This window comes from Gadus chalcogrammus, chromosome 5 (genome assembly GCF_026213295.1).
Source record: "Gadus chalcogrammus isolate NIFS_2021 chromosome 5, NIFS_Gcha_1.0, whole genome shotgun sequence".
NCBI classification, from domain to species: Eukaryota; Metazoa; Chordata; class Actinopteri; order Gadiformes; family Gadidae; genus Gadus; species Gadus chalcogrammus.
In genome coordinates, this window is record NC_079416.1 from 12,036,308 (window position 1) to 12,057,900 (window position 21,593).

A 21,593-nucleotide genomic window follows, 5' to 3' on the forward strand; every position below is an offset into this window, starting at 1 on the left:
TGCGCTTTAATGACGCGAGGTCACGCGTCGCCGGCTGTTGCTGACAGTAATGTTTATCTTTCTGAAGCCATCCTAGACATTTGCAGAGGACTTGCAGGTTTTTTTTTAATTCTGTTTCTATGCATGCATGTATTGAATAGTCGGTGTGTTTATGGGAACGTCCTATGTGAAGAACCGAGCATGAATACTTTTAAACTATGTGTTAGCTTTATAGAAAGGTAGCATCACACTCATCCCTAACCTCTTGTTGAATATGAACGACAGTGGTAGACCTTACTGTAGTTTTTTGAAGGGTATCCCTCTCACTGACAAATGCAGAAATAAAGTAAATCAATGAAGATTGAGTGTTTACTTAGATCTTGCTGCAGACATTCATTGCTCGTTGTAGCTGCTGTTCAAACTTCCTGATGGCAAAGGATGAAGAAGACCTGACGGCTCTGCGACAAAGAAAGACTTGTCTTATATCCGAAAATAAACAGACCTTACACACGCCCTTACCTGAGGCTCAATCTAATAGACTTGAAAACGAGGATGACAAACAGGCCTCGAATGGGACATCATGTTGGACAGAAAGGAGCATCACCCCTCCAGGTGCCCAGCCCCCAAACACAATCCTGGTTCTGTTGGTTCTGGGCCTTTCTTTTGCTACTCGCTTCTACAAACTAGCAGAACCTCCTCATATATGGTGAGTACCAGGTACACCGGAGTACCAGAGTACTCCAGGTGTGTGTGTGTGTGTGTGTGTGTGTGTGTGTGTGTGTGTGTGTGTGTGTGTGTGTGTTTCCTCCAGTGTCCATTTACCCACACTGTTTGCTGACTCTTTCAGTTGGGATGAAACGCACTTTGGGAAGATGGGAAGCTACTACATAAACAGAACTTTCTTTTTTGATGTCCACCCACCCCTTGGAAAAGTAAAGTAGTACTTCATCCGATTTTCAGAAGCTGTTTTTGTGAACTATTCAATACACAAATACAATGTTAAACCCAGCTTGACAGGTGATGCTCTCCCCTCTGTGACAGATACTCATAGGTCTCGCTGGTTACATGACCGGCTACGATGGGACATTTCCCTTTGTCAAACCAGGCGATAAATACGGACATCACAACTACTGGGGTATGAGAGGGGTGAGTTTAATTTCCACTGTAAGTAATCAGTGAACGCTAGTCTACAGGTTGTGGTGATTATAAAACGACGTCATTGGACCCAGACGCTGATTGGATGACGGTTTCTGTGTTAGTTCTGTGCAGCCTTAGGCTCCTCTCTCCCGGTGTTCGCCTACTTCATCGTGCTGGAGCTGTCTCACTCCAACTCAGCAGCTCTTATCGCCGCCGCTCTGCTTATATTTGGTGAGTATTTGCCTCAACACAGAGGAAGGAAAAACTAATGAGGTCCCAAGAGGCTGAGTTTTTGACCTTAAATTGTGCCTGATGTCATACAGTATTAAGAGCATCCTGATTTAAACAAAAAATAAACAACTTAGTTGGAGGTAAATTACAGAGGACGGGAACTGTCCTCTGAATTAGCAATTTTATTAAAGAGACCATAAATGTATTTATCACTCGCATTACTTCTTCAAACAAACTAAAACTGTACAATCTGTTTCAAACCCTGGACAGACACTGGCTCCATCACTATTTCCCAGTACATCCTTTTGGATCCAATTCTGATGTTCTTCATCATGGGAGCAGTGCTGAGCATGGTCAAGTTCAACCAGCAGAAGTCAAGGTAGCACGCCTTCTCCATAATAACTCTGTATTCCACTGTTATGGACTAAAGTCATCACTAGTGGTCCATGTTCCAGAGTCAGATGATGCACAGGCATGCTGTTAAAGGGCTGATATCATGCTCTTTCAACTTTTCCATTTGCTTTAGACTGTTATATGACGTATGTATACATGTTTTATATCTGCTAGGCTAGAAAATTCTAAGTATTCTGAGTATTCGCCCCCACCGAGAACTCCGGTGGGGTGGTTCAAAAGGTGTGAAACAGCTTGTTTGCGCTGACACTGTTACTTTCGTAATAGTGTGACGTCAGACTGCAGTTGGCGGTGCTGAAGTTCAGAAGTCGCGCCTCCAGGCTACCCTCAATGTTTAACACTTCTCGGGGTGAATTAGCCGACAAACGCGCAAAGAGGTCGGCCAATCAAAGTAGATTGGGCATGCTGACCAATCACAGCAGACCGGGCTACTCGGGAGGGGGGCCTGAAGACGCTGAAATTTGTTTTGCAGAAATGAACAGTGTATGAATAATAAGGGGCATTGTTAACATTCAGGCATGTACCCCCAAATGCAATTATCAACCCTAAAGAAGCATGATGTGGGTTCTTTAAGACGGAAATTACGTTGTTTTTCCCCTCAGACCCTTCTGTGCGTCCTGGTGGCTGTGGTTGCTGCTGACGGGGGTGAACCTCTCCGGGGCCATCGGGGTGAAGTTTGTGGGGCTGTTTGTCATCCTGCTGGTGGGCCTCAACACGGCAGGGGACCTCTGGGCCCTGCTGGGAGACCTGCAGCTCTCGCTGGTATAAAAGGGACAAAGGGTCCACCTCTACCGCAGTGGGAATACGTTCTGAATGCATAATAGTGGATGACACCAGATGCTCAACCAATCGGCTGTCTCTCTCTTATCTTCCCTGGGGTCAGGTGGATGTCGCAAAGCACCTCCTGGCCCGGGTCACAGGACTCATCCTGCTGCCCCTGTTGCTCTATGTCACAGTATTCGCAGTTCATTTTGCCGTGTTGAACAAAAGGTGAGTTTGTATTGCACTGTCCTTACTTTGGGACAAGTAGCATTTGCGTGATGTTCAAATGTTCCACTTTCGGAGTTGCCATGATGATTGTTATTTTGTCAAACCAGTGGTCCAGGAGATGGCTTCTTCAGTTCTGCTTTTCAGTCCCGTCTGATAGGAAACAACCTGCACAATGCGTCCATGCCCAAGTGTGAGCTCCTTGCACTCTATCCACTCTCTCCATCTGTTGGATTCTATCGCCTATACTCCTAGTTGTTAATTCTGCTGTATCTGCTCAGACTTGGCGTACGGATCCACCATCACAGTGAAGAATCTACGTATTGCCGGTGGTTATCTGCACTCCCACTGGCACCTGTACCCAGAAGGAGTTGGAGCCAAGCAGCAGCAGGTCCGACAGACACGCTTTGTACAATCATTGATATTGATTAATCATTCAGACTTTTAGGCTTTGATCCAAATTGTGACATCCAAGTTTGGTCGGGAGCTATGACCGTATTCACAAACACAACGACGTGTGATGCATGGATATCAGCGTCCTCCAGATGGTCATCATGTCGTCCGTATGTGTTCTGTCCCTGCAGGTGACTGCGTACCTCCACAAAGACTACAACAACCTGTGGCTGGTCCACAAACCAGACGACGGCCAGGGTGAGACCAAGGGCTTCCTGGACGTCTTGACTCCCTCTACATTTTCATTTACATTTAGGGCATTTAGAAGAAGCTTTTTTATCCAAAGCAACTTACAAAAAGTACTTCTTTAAGAAGAAAGAGATACAACAATATACCGATGTCAGTACAGTAAGGATGTTCATTCAACCAATTGCCAAGCACTAGGTCGCTAGGTTAGCCCATTCCCTGTATACAACAAAGATGTCTTGGGTATGATGCTACACAATGTTAAGCACTACTTTTAACGTTAGGTGTTGACATTGTTTATGGCTGTCTTTATTAACACTTAGACCACCCTAAGACCCCTGAGCTGGTCCGCCACGGGGACATCGTCCGACTTGAGCACAAAGAGTAAGAACCAACACTAGCCAACAAAACCAACAATAAAACTACAGCGTAACCACTGATGGTTGATGATTATTTTGTGAGTAACATTGCATATTATTGTATCTGTTTAATATGACGCATCTCCTCTCCGCGCCAGAACCACCAGGAACCTCCACAGCCACCTCCAGGAAGCGCCCATGACCAGGAAACACTTCCAGGTCACAGGTTATGGCATCGTGAGTAGACCCCCTTACTCAATCTAATCGTTTGACCATTGGTCGTTCACTTTTAGGTTAGTTTACCTCGGTTAGCTAAGAAACTCAATCTGATTTCACAAACACCTCTGTGGGAGTGTGTGTAGTTGATGGCTGGTTTAAGCAGCCTCGCCTGGCTGAGTCTGACTGGGTGAGGTTCCGCAGCCGTTGTGTAATCAGTGTGCACAGGTTAAACCGGCCGTCTCCACACGCACTCGGGAGATCTCCTGGAAGGCAGCGGAGCCGCCTTGCCTTGTTCAGTATCATACCTGTGCAATACACCGGGTTTTTGACCCCACCACCCTGTGTCCTAGTCACCTGGGTGGACTGTGGCATAGACATGTGCTACAATAACCCTTTACACTAGTACCTCTTGATAAGCGGTTATTATGAATGAATCGAAACGATGAACTTTTTGATAGAACACAGGATCACATGACTTCCTGCCTGCCTCCCTCTGTTCTCGTTCAGAACGGCAGCGGTGATTCCAACGACCTGTGGCGGTTAGAGGTCTGCGGGGGGAGGAGGGGAGACCCCGTGAAGGTTCTCCGCAGCAAGGTGCGCTTCCTGCATGTGGCCACCGGCTGTGTGCTCTACTCCTCTGGAAAGACCCTTCCCAAGTGGTACCCAACGCCCCTCTTTGTTTACTTGGTCCATTTCATCGATCGCCCCCGCGTGATTACATCAACCATCCATACATCGTACAGATTCACTCACACAAGATGACCCTGTGTTCTCGTGTACTGTCTAGGGGCTGGGAGCAGGTGGAGGTGACCTGTAGCCCCTACCTCAAGGAGACACCTAACTCACAGTGGAACATTGAGGACCACATCAATCCCAAACGTAAGCAAATGGGTCAATATACAGTGTGGCTCTCTTTGCTTTAACCATGTCTTTATTGTCCTTCATGGGGCTGACCGTGTGTGTGTGTGTGTGTGTGTGTGTGTGTGTGTGTGTGTCTGTGTCTGTGTCTGTGTCTGTGTGTGTCCCCAGTGCCCAACATCAGCCTGTCAGTGCTGAAGCCCCATTTCCTGGAGATCTTGCTGGAGTCCCATATCGTTATGATCAGGGTACGAGCCGATCAAAGATCAAGGATCATCATTATCATTATCAGCCAATTGAAAGATACCATTGGTTTTTATGTCATCTGGTATGTTTGTTTTTAGGGCAACAGCGGACTGAAGCCCAAAGATAGCGAGATTAGCTCCAGACCGTGGCACTGGCCCATCAACTACCAGGTGAGCTCTGCGTTCCACAAACTTGACTCAATGTTGTCATGAATAGCACCAGGGTAACTGATTGCTATGTTTTCTTGTTTTGTGTGTTGCTTTTAAGGGCTTGAGGTTTTCTGGCGTCAATGAGACTGAGTATCGCGTGTACTTGCTCGGGAACCCAGTGAGTGACTAACTATCTTGTCCTTCCGTGATACACCTGAAGTTTGTGACGGGCATTTAGGTTGGGTTTGCCATATTGCTTAACAGTAGTACGGCCTCCTCCTTAGGTCACCTGGTGGCTCAATTTAGCATGCCTGGGCCTGTATGCAGTCATGGTGGCGGTGGCCTCTATAGCTCTCCAAAGAGACGTGCATCTCAGCCAAAAGAGACGAGGTACACATAATAAAACCTTCCAAATGCATCTCCGATACTGTATATGCGTTTATCAATTCCAACTTGCCGCTGAATGTGCCCCCCTGGGTTTGCCCCAGAGCACTGCTGGGTGCTGATGCGGGGCGGGGGGCAGCTGGTGCTGGGCTGGCTGCTCCACTACGCTCCCTTCTACACCATGGGCCGCATCCTCTACTACCACCACTACTTCCCTGCCATGCTGTTCAGCAGCATGCTCACGGGTAGGTCAGACCTGTGCGTGCTTCCCTCTTTATGAGGCTCCAGTGGGATGTTTTTGTTTGTTTATTTGGGGGGAGTTTTTGTGTGTGTTTTTTGTTATTAAAGGTTGGGTACGCGATTTGCGAAACGCCAGCAGATTTTGAAAATACACAACTCAAATGGTCCTACCCCCTCTCCTTCAACGCTGACTCTGACTCCACCCATTCCAAGTACCTGGGCGCGCAATCATGCACGAGCGCGAACAGAGATGCGCGAGAGCGAGCCAGGCTAGCGTAGGTTTTCGTTTAACAACATGGCACTACATTCAGCTGTAAGTTGCACCCAGTACCGCGGGAAGTAGGGGTGCTGGGGGTGCTGCAACACCCCCTGTCCGAGGCCCTGTCTTATCACAGAAAACGATCATTTCTAAAAACTCCGGCCAAAGTGGAGATTTCTGAAAACGCCGGTTATGTGTTGTCGTGTCAACGGGGAGAAACAGGATTTTAGGTTCTGAAGCGTCACATTATGCACCAGGAAATGCTTAACGTCATGTGAGCGCCCGCTGTACCGTATTGGTCCGAATATAAACACAAACCCCATTGTAAGACGACCTATATTTGGAAAAAAGATTTGAAGACCAGATCTTGATTTCATGAATAAATAAATTGTATTAATTGAAATAATATACGAAAATAAAAAGGCATAGAATAAAACACTGCATTGCCACTAAACAGTAGTGCAAATAGGCCGTACTGATGTGTACACCAAAGACTTCCTGACACTCCTCTGCCCCGCTGTGTTCGCTCTGGCTGTGGTCGCTCCGAACTGTTTCGGCCCGTGGCAAAGCGAGTCTGTCCAAGGCATGTTGAGACGCAGCATTTATTTAATGCTCATATGACCTAGTGCTGAAAAAAGGTTATATGAAAAAGTGTGAGGGTAGCGGTGGTGCACTAAACTTGTTCTGTGAGCAGCTGGATGTGAACCATGGTGTGAAGGAAGTGAACACAACGATCGATTTTCAACTGTGCGCGCATGCACTGGTGTAATTGAGCTGCGCTGCTATATATCTTTTTTTATCAATGTGACGAGTTGCGAGTCTAGTGCAGGCCGGTTTTTTTTTTCCAGCACCCCCTGCTGAGAATACGTTCTCGCGGCTATGGTTGCACCAGATGTTATAAACATTAAACGGTCACATAAATCATTACCATTTTTAGAAAATGTATGTTTGTTTCATATAATTGTATTGGAAGTCCTGGTTTTCACTAGGGTTGCCGCGGTGTGGACATTTTCACACCGAGTAATACACTCGTCTCAACACCGGTATTACCGTGTATAAACGGTATAAACTTTGAAACTAGGTCAACCGCCACACAAGCATCGGTTTTTAGACCCTTCTCGTCCTTCAGTTGCCGCCAACGTTCGAAAGCAGCGCCTAGGATTATTCTTGATTTCAGTTTTTCTCTTTCAGCGTTTTTATTATCAATTACTCTCTGAAAAAGAGTTTTCCTTCTCTTTGCTGGTGGTGGTGGTGGGGATGGTGGCGTCTTGTCTGCCATGGAAATTGTCTTCTACTGCTAGGTCCAAATGTGGATTAACTAGTTCCAGTAGCTACCGCAGGATAACAACAAACAGGAGCTTGCTCTGGGTCACGAGTACTGCACGAAGGGGTCGCGCGCGGGGCGCGGGGGAGGGGGAGTGCAGTACGACCGTTGATTGACGTACTTACTGTCCAATGCAACGAGGTGGCAATCCAAATGATTGGCTGGAGTTTTTCGAGCCCTGCCCGTTCCACAGATGATTGACTTGTTTAATTTTCATGTCAGTACTTCTAACTCAGTGGCTGTAAGCGGGTTATGATAAGGATTTCAAGTAATTTTGCAAAAATGGCCAAAAAAGCGAATTCCGTACCCAACCTTTAAGAAATATGTTTGTTCGTTATTAGGGGTCCAAGCCAACAGGTTGGAAAAACTGGGACCACAGCCCAAACCGTAAATGGTGCAGACACGCCAATTGCATGACTAGATCCAGGTCTCTTCGGACTACGCAGACGACAAAATCCAGACATGCCGGTCACTAGGTGGCGCTATACCAAGGAAAAACGCATTGGGGCTATAACTCCCACACCGAACCTCTCACAGTCAAAACCTTTACATCCACAGGTTCACGGTAGCGTTTTGAATACATGCTTCGCGTTGTGCCGGCGAAATGCACATCGCTTGGACCCCTGGATAACTGCTTGCAGTTCTAGTTTTACTTTATGTGGTTAAGAACCCCCTTGAAAACAAGATGAGTTCATCTTAAGGGGTTAATCCTGATGAAAATAATTGAAGAAATTTGAACATGATGCTATATCAGCACGGCACATTTATTGCTTCATCGTTGGGTTTGAATTGTTTTTCAATGCTTTTCTATTATAACACATTGAGCGTGCACACATAGCTCCACCCCACTGTGTGTGCACCTACGGCCCGGTGGTAGTGCTCTGCAGTGTCTGATGTGGTTGTGTTCCCCCCGGCCCGGTGGTAGTGCTCTGCAGTGTCTGATGTGGTTGTGTTCCCCCCGGCCCGGTGGTAGTGCTCTGCAGTGTCTGATGTGGTTGTGTTCCCCCCGGCCCGGTGGTAGTGCTCTGCAGTGTCTGATGTGGTTGTGTTCCCCCCGTCGCGGTGGTAGTGCTCTGCAGTGTCTGATGTGGTTGTGTTCCCCCCCGGCCCGGTGGTAGTGCTCTGCAGTGTCTGATGTGGTTGTGTTCCCCCCGTCGCGGTGGTAGTGCTCTGCAGTGTCTGATGTGGTTGTGTTCCCCCCGGCCCGGTGGTAGTGCTCTGCAGTGTCTGATGTGGTTGTGTTCCCCCCGGCCCGGTGGTAGTGCTCTGCAGTGTCTGATGTGGTTGTGTTCCCCCCGGCCCGGTGGTAGTGCTCTGCAGTGTCTGATGTGGTTGTGTTCCCCCCGGCCCGGTGGTAGTGCTCTGCAGTGTCTGATGTGGTTGTGTTCCCCCCGGCCCGGTGGTAGTGCTCTGCAGTGTCTGATGTGGTTGTGTTCCCCCCCGGCCCAGGTCTCACTCTGGACACCCTGCTGCACAGCGCCGACCTCTTCCTCTCCCCGCCGCGTGCTGATTGGCTGCTCAGACTGGGACAGGTGGCGCTGCTTTTCAGCGTCCTTTACAGGTGAGAGGTCCGGCTGCAGTGTGGGTTTGTCGTTGCCAAAGGGTCACTTCGTGGGGCATCTGCTCTTACTTGTCTGTCTGTCTGTCTGTCTGTCTGTCTGTCTGTCTGTCTGTCTGTCTGTCTGTCTGTCTGTCTGTCTGTCTGTCTGTCTGCTCAACACTGTATGTGCCTTAATTTCTTTGTTATCTCTGATATTCTTGATTGTTTCTCCCCCCTCCCCCCCCAATAAAAAACTCATCAGTTTTTACATATTCCACCCGCTGTCTTACGGCATGAGAGGACCTCTGGCCCACGAACCAGGGAGTGCAATGGCCGGCCTCAAGTGGATGGATTCATGGGAGTTCTAGGCGTCTCCATGGAAACAGAAAACTAATATCGCTCATTGCTGTCGGTACAGAAGTATTGTTACACTACTTGGACTAATATAGTACTAATGTGCACGTTGAGCATTTTTGGAAAGTATTTTAGCTTGTCATATGTAGAGACTACCTGACCAAACAAGTTGAACACACCAAGATTACAGTATTTGAGGGGTTTGCATTTAGATATCCGGGACACATCATCTTTTCACCTAACTGCCTTAACATGTATTATCATAAGGTTGCAATAATGAACTAAGTGCCTTAATCAACAATCCCTCAATGAATAGGTTTCCAAATTATTTAAATAATTCCTCTTTGTTTTAAAGACTCTTGAAGTAACTTTTTTATTCAGGATCAAGGTACTATTTTTGTACTATATTCAGTCATTACTACTGTTTGTGTCCTTTAATTTGATACCACACGACTGGAAATGGTTTGTACTGTAATGTGAATATTTAGTTTTAAATAATAAAGAAATTGTGACTCTTTCTTTTATGTGTTTTTGTAGGTAATACATTTTGATATATCAGTAGTGCCCAGTGCCCACTTCCTTTGATAAAGAGGGGACATAGGACATTTGCTACTCACAATTCATTTCATACATGTTTACTGTTCGCTACAGGACATTCTCTGATTCTTATTAAACTACCAGGATTATGATAAATTACAAATATTAATCGTTATTGGTGGTGAAGGGATTCTTGTTTTGTTCCACAGAGACACATGTCTGCCATCTAGCGCCAACTATTCAAATGACTACGCTACACGTGAATGACCGGGAAGGCTGCTGCTATTGGTTGGAATATGTCACATGTTAGTAGTGAAGATGGCGTCGCCAAATGGAGGTAAATTCTAATTCCTTACCCTGCGATGTTGTGTATAAATTTACATTTTGACCCTTTTGTGGTGACAATATGTTGTCGAATTTCACAACTACTTAACTACTCAGTGTGGGGTGATAAACGAGGGAGGTTACTGGAATAATTTAGCACCGTAGGGTTGTTTTTTACGTTGGCTAAAGCCTACACCAGCCAGTGTTTTTGTGTAACGTTGACGTTTCCCAGTTTATGGAGACGAGACAGAGGTCCTCTGTGTCGTATGCATACGCTGCTAACGTTCACGTCTCATCATTTCAGTTATGGCCAGCTCCTTCGACATAAGAAGGTTCACTTTAAGTGAAGCTTGTCTGTTTTGTTCCTCTAAGGAAGAAAACATTGAACACAGCTTGTCTTTTATGTTCCTCTGTTCCTCTCTTAAAGAGGACCTCCTTATGTCGAGGGAGCTGGCCTTACCTTAAATGATGTGCCCCACACACTAAATCCCCGTGTTGTGTCGAGCAGGCTCATTTCAGTGAAGGCAGTACACACTTTGGTGTCTGGAATGTTAATGAAATCTGATATATTATGGTGTGGTGTCAGGATGTTTTTGCCAACACGAAGCCTTATGTTGTTAGGTTGAAGTGGAGCAAAAGATTATATGTCAAAGCTCAACAGGAAGGATATAAGCATGAATGTGATCCATTGTAAGTCATTTTTATTGAGGTCTTATGAAGTAGCAGGGATAAGGGAACTTCCTCCATGCCCTGCTGAGACACACAGTTACTTATCTATGTAAAACATAAATCTATGTCATTTTTAGGTCGGAGCATTTCAGCTGTTTTCTTTCTTCTCATTTCTTAATGAAATGTGGTTGAGAAACAAAACTAATTTAATTCAGTTGTTTTGCATAGAAGTCTGCAAATCATACATTATCTGCTACTTGAAAGCATCTGTAGAAATGATGTTGATGAAATTTCCCCCATCAGGTGATGACTTTGAGTCGTCTCTGCTGAGCTTTGAGAAGCTGGACCGAGCCTCACCAGACCTCTGGCCAGAGCAGTGTGAGTTGAACCCGCTGTGCTGCTTTTTAAACCACTTATTTTGTCCGGAGCTCTGCTGAAGACTGACTCTATGCTTCATTTTGCAGTGCCCGGAGTTGCAGAATTCGCCGCATCTTGTAAAAATGTACGTTTACTAGCTTGGTACCTACTTAATTTTTACCTGATTGAGATTGCCAAGGAATGTTAGCATATGTTGTGTCATATGTTCAGAGGATGCGTCGGCACGTGTACTGAGGCTCTTCTCTCCCCTTGCAGCCCATCACTGACTCTCCCCCTAAGTGGATGGCGGAGCTGGAGAATGACGACATTGACATGTTAAAAGGTACGCGCATGTATGCATTAAAAACAGCAAATAGCCATTGAAAAACGGTTTAAAAAAGGAAAATGTAGTCGGTTAACCTACTTTTAGTTGACTGTTTTCTGTGGTTTATTTTGGCAAAACTTTTGTCCTGTCTGGTTATTTACTTGTAGAGCTGGGTAGTCTCACCACCGCAAACCTCATGGAAAAAGTGAAAGGGCTACAGAACCTCGCCTATCAGCTGGGCCTAGAGGAGTGTAAGTAAACACCAAAACATAACACACCAGGACTGTATTGTAATGGGCCAATAGACAGTGCTTCAATTGAACACTAGGTGGTGCCACTTGCACAATATGCACCATCACAACGTTATTTAACTGCAAACTCTCATGTTAGAATAACATCTCCACACCTCTGACAAGGTGACTTACATATGTTCACCTGAAAACTACCTGTGAAATAGTATGATTTTGCGTGGTGCCATAACGAAAGGATTGCTTGGTATTTGCTCAAAACACAGTCCAAGAATAGACTTCCACTCAGCATGTTGTGATGACATGTATCTAGGGCAGTCTTTTCAAAGTAGTGACGGAAGCATGGCAGCAAGGGGCCAAACGCAAAATCTCACATTTAATCCACTGCCTGGTGCCTCCATTGTCCTAATCCATGCGGAGAGTGTGGATTAGAGAGATGAAGCTAAGTGCTCTTAAAAGAGAAAATGTGTCTACTAGTTCAGCAATGAAAAACACATCTAAAAAAGGAAAACTCTGGCGATCTTACTGTTTATCTTTGACGTTCTCTAGAATAAACACAACATTTACAGTTAAAAGTTTGCAGAAGTAACGAGAAGGTCTTAACATGACGTGCCCTAGCATGTATCTTCCGCAATACACTCTTCTTGTGTACTTCAATGCGTGTTCATCTTGATCTGGTTAAAGACGGTGAACAGGTGACCAGGGAGCCACACACTGTACAGTTTACTTTGCGATTAGCCCTAGCAATTTCAAAAAATTTAGAAAGGTAGGATGATTATAGCAGGCTATTTCATAGGCGGATTAGGCCAAATATAATTTGTCATTATATTTGTAAATTAATTACAAAAAAGGACCGATGCATGAATCAAAAGTTTATGTAATTATTCAAGGCAGCCATCAAATGATGGGGCAGGGTAGTTGTATCATCTATTTAATAGAGTTGTTTAATGCAGAGATATGAGCGGTGCAATAATGTAGATGTAATTTAGGAGTAACCAAATCCTATATTAGTTTATTACACTCGATTTAATATCATGTTCCCGGTCTGACTGACAGTTACCTGTCTGAGTCGACAGATCTTACAGAAGATGCATGATTGACCAGTTTTCCATTATATAACAACCCAAATAGACCAATTGTCTCACTAACAGGAGTCTCTCCCGGTCTTCACCTAATGACTTATTTAGATTTGATTAAAGCTTCTTGGTCTGGTCTCTCTGGTGGCAACAAGCCCTGAGCACCGAGTCACCCGGCGCCATTAAGACGTTAGCTGTCACTCGGGGAGGAATGCAGGCTTTTTTGCAATCATGTCGCGTAGGCCGGGCTGACGGCACGCAATGCCGGTTATTATTGGTCTCCAAGCGTCCCCCTCGTAATGGGTGCCTGTTTAATGCTCTCCGGTTTAATTTTCTCCTTTTCCCGCCTGTCTGGGGCGGCCTTGTAAATCTCAGCTACTTTTTCATCACGTTTGTGCGCTCCTCAGTTTCCCCCCGGCCGTAAACGAGTCGGCGCCGGGGAGCAGCGGCGCAGAGGGGCCCGGGCCGGGGCAGGATTTACTGCCCCTCCTCCTTCCACGCGCGGGCCATTAAAGATAGTGCCGCTTAATGGGAGCCCGGCACAATCAGCCCGTGTAAACAGTCCCATCCCGGCCCCGCAGGCCTGCCCCCTGCCCCCTGCCCCCTGCCCTCTACTCTCACCCTCAAGGAGTCGTGGACCGATTCAATGGTGGAGAATGAATGAAGAAAAGTCAAACTAGCTAAAGAAATTATATGTAATGAGTCCTGCCATCCATGTGGGTGCTGCTGACGCAGGCTCTTTTGTGTGGACGACTTTACACACACACACACACACACACACACACACACACACACACACACACACACACACACACACACACACACACACACACACACGCACCCCTGAGGGTGTGTTAGTTAAATCGGATGCATCCTTAATCTCCAGGGAGCGCTTCCCCATTACCAACCCACTTCACACACCCGCCACGATTTAGGACATGTGGCGCTGCTGCTGTCCTGTCCCAAAGGCCCTCACACCCTCCCCCCCGACGCGTGCCTCTTCCCCGGGCCCCAGCTGCTGCCCCGCCCCGTGATGAATGCCCCTGTCGTGGGCCACTGAGTGTGGGCATCAGGCCCCCCCTGATCCCCCAGGGAGAAGCAGGGCTCCTGATAAGCGCTGTTATTGGAGGTAATTGAAAGCTGAGTGTTCCCCCGGGAGCCCGGCACCAGGCCTCAGGCAGAGGGGCCGCTGTTAACACCGCAAACACACCGCAGAGCGAGCACCGCCGCTCTGTCACACTTGTGGACTCAAGGCTGCTGGGCTTCTCTCAACACCTGTGAGCGATGGGGCAACGCACACCAGCCACAAGATGCTTGTTCCACAAAGGAGGAGCCGGTCCCAAGGCTTTCAGGTGTACACCGGGAGACGGGACGTTGTAATTGGCTGCAAGCAGCGTCCATCATAAACCTGTCTTGAATACCATTCGCCGTGGATCGGTTTCACCTTGGGACATCTGCTGAATGGTCGAACGGCAGGGCTTGACAGCGCGTCCATCACCTCGTAAGCACACAGGCTCCTTTATTAATCGTGGCGATGTAAATCCTGTACAAGTTTCGCAAACTCCCGCTTCACTTCAGTCAAGAAAATATAATTAAAATGGAGACTTTTGATTTTGAGTTTATTGAAGAAGAATTGACACGCGAAGAAAAGGCACAACACAAATATACATCAAGACTTTCCCTAACATACCCCATTAATCACAGACCCCTGTGGTTGTTCCAAAGCATGAAACAAAGTCCCCGTATACCAACCTAGCCCAGTGCAGTGTACAGGACCTACGTGATGAAAGGCCTGTGTAGTGGAAGGCAGTGTTACGACACTGCCTTACCCCCCTGGCAGTGGCAGCTCCACACACCACAGCTGGACGCAGTAAATCCTTCCTGTACGGGGCCAACCTGTTGTCTCTGGCCCAGCCACTCAGAGCAGCCCCTCAGTCATCCCCACTGATAGCAGGTATCGATGGCGCCTCTCCTCCCAAGGTGAAACTGAAGGTCACCCGGCTACCCCGACAGCTCCTAATGGGCCCGCGTGCACCGCCTCATCCTCCCCATCCCGCATACAGCGCCCCGCCCCAGGATCAATCACAGGCCTATTAGGGAGCACGCGCGCTGCTGAATATGATTGCATTCAGTGAGCTCCACTGGTGCTAATGTGCCTCCATCAATCCATCAGGGCGGGCTGACCGCGGGGCGGGTGGTTATGAAGTACCTGCACTGACAGCCCGCTGAATGAGGAGCAGGGAGAGGTAGAGGGGTGAGGGGGATCTACCACACCGACCCCCCCCCCCCTCATGGATAACCTTCCCCATCGCCTCTTCCTCTACCTCAAAACTCCACCTTCCCCGCTGTCCCCTTCGCAGCTTCTTTAAGGGCTGATGGGGGAGATGGATGAGCGGTGGCGTCGGTCGGGGCGTCTCTCTCTCTCTCTCTCTCTCTCTCTCTCTCTCTCTCTCTCTCTCTCTCTCTCTCTCTCTCTCTCTCTCCCCGTCTCTCTGAAGGTGGTACCTGAAGTGGGTGTGAGGGGAAAGTGATGGAGGAACGCTTGTGTGTGTAAATCACAGGCTTGACGTAAAGGATGCAGGACGTAGTAGCTGGTGTTTTGATTGGAGACGAGAGGTCAACAACGGACGGTCCACGCAGGCACCCCTCAAACGCAGGGCATGTGAAACGGAGGAAAGTCTGGTCCAAATGCTACCTGTTTGCGTTGCACTGCACGCGTCCTCCTTTTAGTTTGGACCTTGATAACAGGGGGTTCAAATCAGTGTGGTTGTATAGAGGGTGGTTTCAATTGTATTGCAACAGAAGCTTCACGGACAACACAGCAGGCTGTAGCTGCTGGCGTCCATCCCTATCTGGGGCAGAATCAGTGTCACCGCCTTGTAGAGGAGAGAGAGAAAGGCGAGGCTGCAGGCGGCGCCTACACACAGACCCACACACACACACACCTTGCTCAGCTCCGCCTGCCTGACACCTCCCTGATCAGATCGGAAATGACACCTCATTTCCATAAAGGCATTAGGAATTCATTGGATTTTCTTTCCCAGCTAATCATAGCGCGGGTGTAAAACCTTTTAGGCTTTTTAATGAATGAATTTTGACTGATTGCCTATTAATAAGGACACCTCTTGAACAGCCATATAGGCTGGGGCAGGGGCGGAGAGGTGCAGATGTGTTTGTTTGTGCCCGTGTGTGCGTGCATGCGTACATGTGTGTGTGTGTGTGTGTGTGTGTGTGTGTGTGTGGGTGTGTGTGTGAGAGAGAGCGTCAGCCAGGCAAGGATGCATTGCAGCGGGTGGAAGGGGGGAGGGGGAGAGAGAGGGGGAGGGCCCCTATCAGTTGGGACATAAAGAGGAACCAGTGGCTCCCCTGGGAAATCACAGCTCGTGTCTGCATCTTAAATATCCCTGTGAAGTATCAATAAGTGGGTAATTGAATTTTGAACACAAACATGAGCGTCAGGTGTATGTGTTGCAGAAGGCGGTAGTGTCTGAAAACGGAGGAGGGGTGTGTGTGTGTGTGTGTGTGTGTGTGTGTGTGTGTGTGTGTGTGTGTGTGTGTGTGTGTGTGTGTGTGTGTGTGTGTGTGTGTGTGTGTGAGTGAGATTGTTTCTGTGTCAACCATGTGTGTGTGGCTGTGTGTCAGGTCTCCCTATCCTTCCCCAGCGGGGGTGGAGGGGGGGGAGTGGATGTTAAATCCATTAAATAAAGCTTACAGGCCGTAATAGCCCGAGTGGCCCTCTGCGATGGGCAGCGGGGTCAGATAAGTCCCCCGGACTCTTAATGAAAGTGAATTGGTGCAAGCAGGGCTGGGGTCCAAGACTCCAGTTAACCCAGGTGGTCATCTGTCTCTGGAGGTCGGGGGGGGGGGGGGGGGGGGGCTTTAGTGATGATTACTCGTGATATTCACGTGGGAATCCAAGTGTGTGTGGAGGGGGGGGGGGGGGGGGGGGGGGGTTTGTATGGGGGAGAGTGGGCGGTGACATGACACCCAGATCACTCACGGCCAACGAGAGGAGAGTAAGATGTTACACAGACGCGTTTCCTCCATGCATATGCATGCAGGCCTCATGGGATTTGCACAAAATGAGACTGGTCCTTTCTGACCGTGGGGCATTGCACATCAACAACATTAGTGACTCATCAGCCAGCAGCTCCCTGCTGCCTCTGGGTTTTATACAGGGCTGGCAAAAACACTGGGCTATATTTAGTGTTTGTGTGTGTATGGGTTCCTGCCGGATATAGGTCAATCCGCAGTGGGGTATTGTAGGTACCTGGGACCCAGACCCAGATCTACAGGGAGAGGATTACTGGCCTCAGACACCACGGGCCCCCAGACAACATAAGCTCTCATACTATAGCATACCATTAGCCTCCTGGCCCGTTCCATCCAGACCATGACCTAGCTCTGCATCTGTTCATTTCCAACTCTTATCTCATGAAAGAATGGAAAAAGTAAGCATGCAGAAAGCACAGGAATGCGTCAATGCGTATAAGAGGTTAATATTATTAATTGACGGGCCGCTTTGTTTTAGCGCCCTCCAATGATTTTTCTCGTATTTGTTTGTCTAATGTTGACACGCCTGGCTCTGGTAAAATGTCAGAATAGTGGGGCACTAAATGACAATTCGAGCAGAACAAATCAACAGGAGGAGAAGTCGCCAGCCCCCAGAATCCATAAGGTGTCATTTGGTATGGATGGCAGCTGTAACAAGTTGCTGATTAACTTAGTGCAAAATTAGTAATTGACCTTTCTAATCAACTAAACAAATCTCCTCGTCCCCCTAATCACTATTGATCTCACCCGGCCTTTGACAAAGTGTGTGTGTTTGCGTGTGTGTGTGAGAGAGACAAGTTAATGTAAGGAGAGTTTTGTGGTGCTATCTTGGGTTCTGGTATCTTGGTCATATCTTGGGTTCCGGTGTCCTGGTTTTAACTTGGCTCCTGGTGTCCTGGTGCTATCTTGGTTCCTGGTGCCCTGCTTCTATCTTGATTCCTGGTTCTATCTTGATTCCTGGTTCTATCTTGGTTCCGACCTGGTTCTATCTTGATTCCTGGTGCCGTGGTTCTACCCTGGTTCCCTGTTCTATCTGGGTTCTTGGTATCCTTTTGCTATCTTGCTTCCTGGTATCCTGTTTCTATTTTTTATAAATTTGCTTCAAACCACTGCTTTGTGCAGATTATCTCAGAAACAAACTAACAACAAAACCAAAAAAAAGGCTGTTCCCTTCAAAAAGTATAAATGAAAAATAAATTACTGTTGATACATGATTTGCAATTCAGAAAATCCAATGTCTTTTAAGGGGTTTGATATATGACCATATGGGGGAAAAAATAAATAAAAAAAAACGGTCTGGTCATCAACCCAGAGTTGTCAGGTGTCTACTTAGTAGACACGGTCCACCGTCTCTATGTTCTCGTCTCCTAAAACCAGGTTCTTTACAAAACAACCCCAACCATTTACATCCATTGAAATGAAAGAATCCTACTACTAAAAACCAAACCTCTGCTCGATGACTTTTGGAAACGGCCGTCCTCCAAAACGTTACGTTGTCTCAGAATATCTCCCGTATAAACGATGGCTTATTAAACAGAATTCATAGTTGTATGAATGTTATTCGCCCAGCCCATTTCCAGGTTGATCCAGCAGCAATTCTCTATTGAATATTTTATTAGCGCTCCCCTACTTGAACACTGAACGTCCAAAGGTCTATCCTACGAGATGAGCACCTTTTTTTTATTTTTGATCAGAGGCGAGCTGCACATCATAAATTGAGTGCTGATTTCCGTTTGATGGGGTCTTTAACCGGATCAAATAAATGGTATGAGTTTCTGCCTGAGCCGGGCCCGCCTGAACTCAACTCTAATTAATGAGCGGCTATGTGGTGTGAGGGGTCTCCGGGGGGCCCGCTGTGGGGGGATGGGGGGCTGGCACGGCCATGGCTGATTCCCTGCTTTTTAACAGTTTGGCCTCATCAGAGAAGATGGGAGGAGGTGCGCGGAGACGCCTGGGAGGGAACGCCGGCACTTTCTCCTCCTGCACGCCTCCTCCCCTTATCGGAAGATGACATCAGCTCACTCCTAGTCTCCGGGGTCAGCCCAATTTAATGGCTTGGCCCCACCTGATTCCACTGGCCCCACTGTAAACCGAGCTCTCCTGTCTGTCTGCCGGGGGTTTGTTTGGGGTTATTTGAAGAGACAGCGCGGCGCAGAATGAATCCATCCTATTCCAATTAGCATCATGTTTAACCTGATGATGGACACCTCAAGGTGGCGTGGTCCGTCCCCGTTTGCCCCGTACCCCCCCGTCCCCCATCCCCACGCCCAGACACCACCATTATCCTTCCCCACCTGGTAACTCATCTAAATGACTTATCGCCCCAGCTTTTTCATTAGCCGCCCGTGGTGGGGGGAGAGGGGGGTCTTCTCACCCACCAGCAGCTCATCAGCTCCTGGGTGTTCCACTCTGCTCTGGTCCTGATCACCTTCTCCTTGAAGGCCGCATACCAACTGTCTGTACGCAAGGCTCTATGCTTTGACTCAGTTGTCCAATATTGTCCTGCGTTCTTCAGTGTTGGACCAAATTCAAGCTATTCTGGTGTCACTGGAATGGGCTTGTTTTGGTTTTAGATGAGATTGTTTCCTGTTTGAAGCTACTTACACCGTTGATGGGTTTCTGGTGAACAAAGCAGCATCTCCGCGTGGATGCTTCCCCTCCAGGGCTCATAGAGACACCGGAGAGACCCCTCATAGCTATTTAGCTAAATCCCACTTAAACACCAGCAATTATGATGAAGTGTTTGCGGTTTTCAAATTGTATACAGTGTATTCATGTCACGATGATATGATATGAAGGTCTCCGTTTCTTGTGTAATATCCCATTTTCCCCTAAGGGACATTGAGTGGGTTTGGGAGGGGGCCCAAATGTTTAATCGTATCTTTGTACAGGATGTATTGTAACTTGAATACATGCACACATGCAAGCACACACATGCACACACAAACACGCATACAATGGCTGTGTAGTCGTATGTCAGTGCACACACCGCGATCACCAAGCCATTTACTTTGGTAGACGGTGTGTGTCTTATTTTGTTTTCCATGTCCAAAATGAACAGATGTTTGTCGAAATTACCTCCTGCTTTGACGCTGCACAGAAATTAAATACATGCTTTGCATTGCTAAAGAATTGCTGCTGATGCCTTTTACAGCACCTTTTCAATCACTCTAACAGTTCCTCTTCCCATATCGGAACCCAATCACGTATTTGTGTAGTGTCGGAATTCATCCATATCCACAAAAAGGGGCCTGTTCTCATATGATTTGCTTTCGACTAGCCTGGTTTCCCAGGCTAGTCATACCAAAGGAGAAATAGTTTTCAGCAGAAAACACGACTACAGTATATAGGCCAATGTTGAAAACGGGCTGTCAATCTCAGAACACTATTCAGTTAATTTGCAGTCTTGTAGATATCACATGATTTGTTGTGCATTGTCTTTTGTCTTATTTTCTTTTGTGTTTTGCGGATACTTTTGCAGTTTCTGTTCATTTTGCCATCCTATTTCCTCTTGTTACAAAAGCATAGAAACTCATAATCGACCATTATGGGCCATTTTGTTAGAGGGTTTTCATAAACAAGACTCTAAATTGCGAATATTTATACAAATTATTTGTTTATATATCGCTTCAGTTGTTTCAATTTCATAGGCACAATGAATAGACATGAAGTGTAACTATTAAAATGTGTACTACTGATTAATGACCGCCTAAATAGCTTACGCTGACCTTTAGTTTGCTATCTCAAACACTAATAAACTACAAGTCTTTAGCCTTCTATACTTGAAGGGAAGGATTAATTAAAGCCATGTTTTGGTATTGAACCTATGTTCATCCATCTTGTTTAAAGTGGAGCGTCTTCCAGGGTTACTTCTAAGGTAGACTAACCTTGTTTCTCTTTTCTCTCTAGCCAGGGAAATGACCAGAGGGAAGTTCCTCAACATCCTTGAGAGGCCGAAGAAGTAACGATTGGACCAATGGTTTAATGTCATCAACGATAACTGAGACAGGTTGGAGGAAGGCGGTCCTGATTCGGTTCCTCTAGGAGACTGAGACAAACAACAACGCCCCCAAACAGTTGGAATCACCCCCAACCACTGGGGGGCAGCAACATTTCCTCCAGGGGAGCTCACTTTCGTTGGGATATTTTTCCTCTACTTATCATCAATGCAGCGGACTTGAATATTTGCATTACACTTTCCCAATCCCCGGATGTACGTTCCCTATTTATTCATATTTCTATTTTAAAAAACTTGGTTTAGAATTTTGAGATTGCTGAAATGTTGTATAATAAAGTTTGACAATGAACAGAATCTTCGTTTGTGTTTACTTTTTGAATGCCGTTTTCAGCCACACTGAACGAGATTGAAACTACATCCAGCGAAACAGTTCTGAGAGTGCTTGGCATTTATTCAGGGCTGTAACTTGCCACCGCCATTCCACAGTGTGCAGCTGTCCTCCATCTTGGGCCATGCGGGGTGCCCCCACACTCCCCCTCTTATTTCCCCACATTTAACGAGCATTGCAAATCGGGTTCCCGACACAAAACATTACGTAAAAATAATATTGCTTATGGTCATGGTCGTTAACAAGAGTTGACATAATTACTAGGGCCGTTTCTTTTCTAATTAGCACCCTTCCAGGTTTTCGGGTGCTGGCGCCCATGCAGAGAAGGGAACCAGACAGGCA

At 47.1% G+C, this 21,593-nt stretch overlaps 2 protein-coding genes across 3 annotated transcripts; both read left to right on the top strand.

Moving 5' to 3' along the window:
* Positions 1 to 5: 5 nt before the first annotated feature.
* Positions 6 to 9,992, top strand: pomt2 (protein-O-mannosyltransferase 2). The gene is made up of 21 exons (XM_056590768.1): positions 6 to 685; positions 827 to 911; positions 1,021 to 1,125; positions 1,239 to 1,347; positions 1,618 to 1,726; positions 2,361 to 2,520; positions 2,642 to 2,748; positions 2,856 to 2,938; positions 3,027 to 3,136; positions 3,330 to 3,396; positions 3,708 to 3,768; positions 3,902 to 3,980; positions 4,470 to 4,621; positions 4,750 to 4,841; positions 4,992 to 5,068; positions 5,165 to 5,236; positions 5,334 to 5,393; positions 5,500 to 5,605; positions 5,704 to 5,844; positions 8,872 to 8,983; positions 9,225 to 9,992. Exons 1-21 carry the CDS (start codon positions 408 to 410, stop codon positions 9,328 to 9,330), a joined length of 2,271 nt encoding a protein of 756 aa, XP_056446743.1. The 5' UTR covers positions 6 to 407; the 3' UTR covers positions 9,331 to 9,992.
* Positions 9,993 to 10,084: 92 nt separating this feature from the next.
* On the top strand, positions 10,085 to 21,240 carry lin52 (lin-52 DREAM MuvB core complex component). 2 transcript variants are annotated; one of them, XM_056590770.1, is made up of 6 exons: positions 10,085 to 10,190; positions 11,150 to 11,224; positions 11,311 to 11,348; positions 11,480 to 11,546; positions 11,696 to 11,779; positions 20,815 to 21,240. In XM_056590770.1, exons 1-6 carry the CDS (start codon positions 10,157 to 10,159, stop codon positions 20,868 to 20,870), a joined length of 354 nt encoding a protein of 117 aa, XP_056446745.1. In that variant the 5' UTR covers positions 10,085 to 10,156; the 3' UTR covers positions 20,871 to 21,240. The 2 variants fall into 2 exon arrangements, with proteins under 2 accessions (XP_056446745.1, XP_056446744.1); XM_056590769.1 differs by lacking the exon at positions 10,085 to 10,190 and adding an exon at positions 10,217 to 10,867.
* Positions 21,241 to 21,593: the final 353 nt, after the last annotated feature.

Excerpts from the sequence above, each read along its gene's own strand:
- pomt2 (XM_056590768.1), top strand. The coding sequence starts at position 408 with ATGGCAAAGGATGAAGAAGACCTGACGGCTCTGCGACAAAGAAAGACT. Across the intron at positions 3,397-3,707 it reads CAAACCAGACGACGGCCAGG|ACCACCCTAAGACCCCTGAG; the intron begins GTGAGACCAAGG and ends ATTAACACTTAG. Across the intron at positions 5,845-8,871 it reads GTTCAGCAGCATGCTCACGG|GTCTCACTCTGGACACCCTG; the intron begins GTAGGTCAGACC and ends CCCCCGGCCCAG.
- lin52 (XM_056590769.1), top strand. The coding sequence starts at position 10,822 with ATGTCAAAGCTCAACAGGAAGGATATAAGCATGAATGTGATCCATT. Across the intron at positions 10,868-11,149 it reads AAGCATGAATGTGATCCATT|GTGATGACTTTGAGTCGTCT; the intron begins GTAAGTCATTTT and ends TTCCCCCATCAG. Across the intron at positions 11,780-20,814 it reads TCAGCTGGGCCTAGAGGAGT|CCAGGGAAATGACCAGAGGG; the intron begins GTAAGTAAACAC and ends TTTTCTCTCTAG.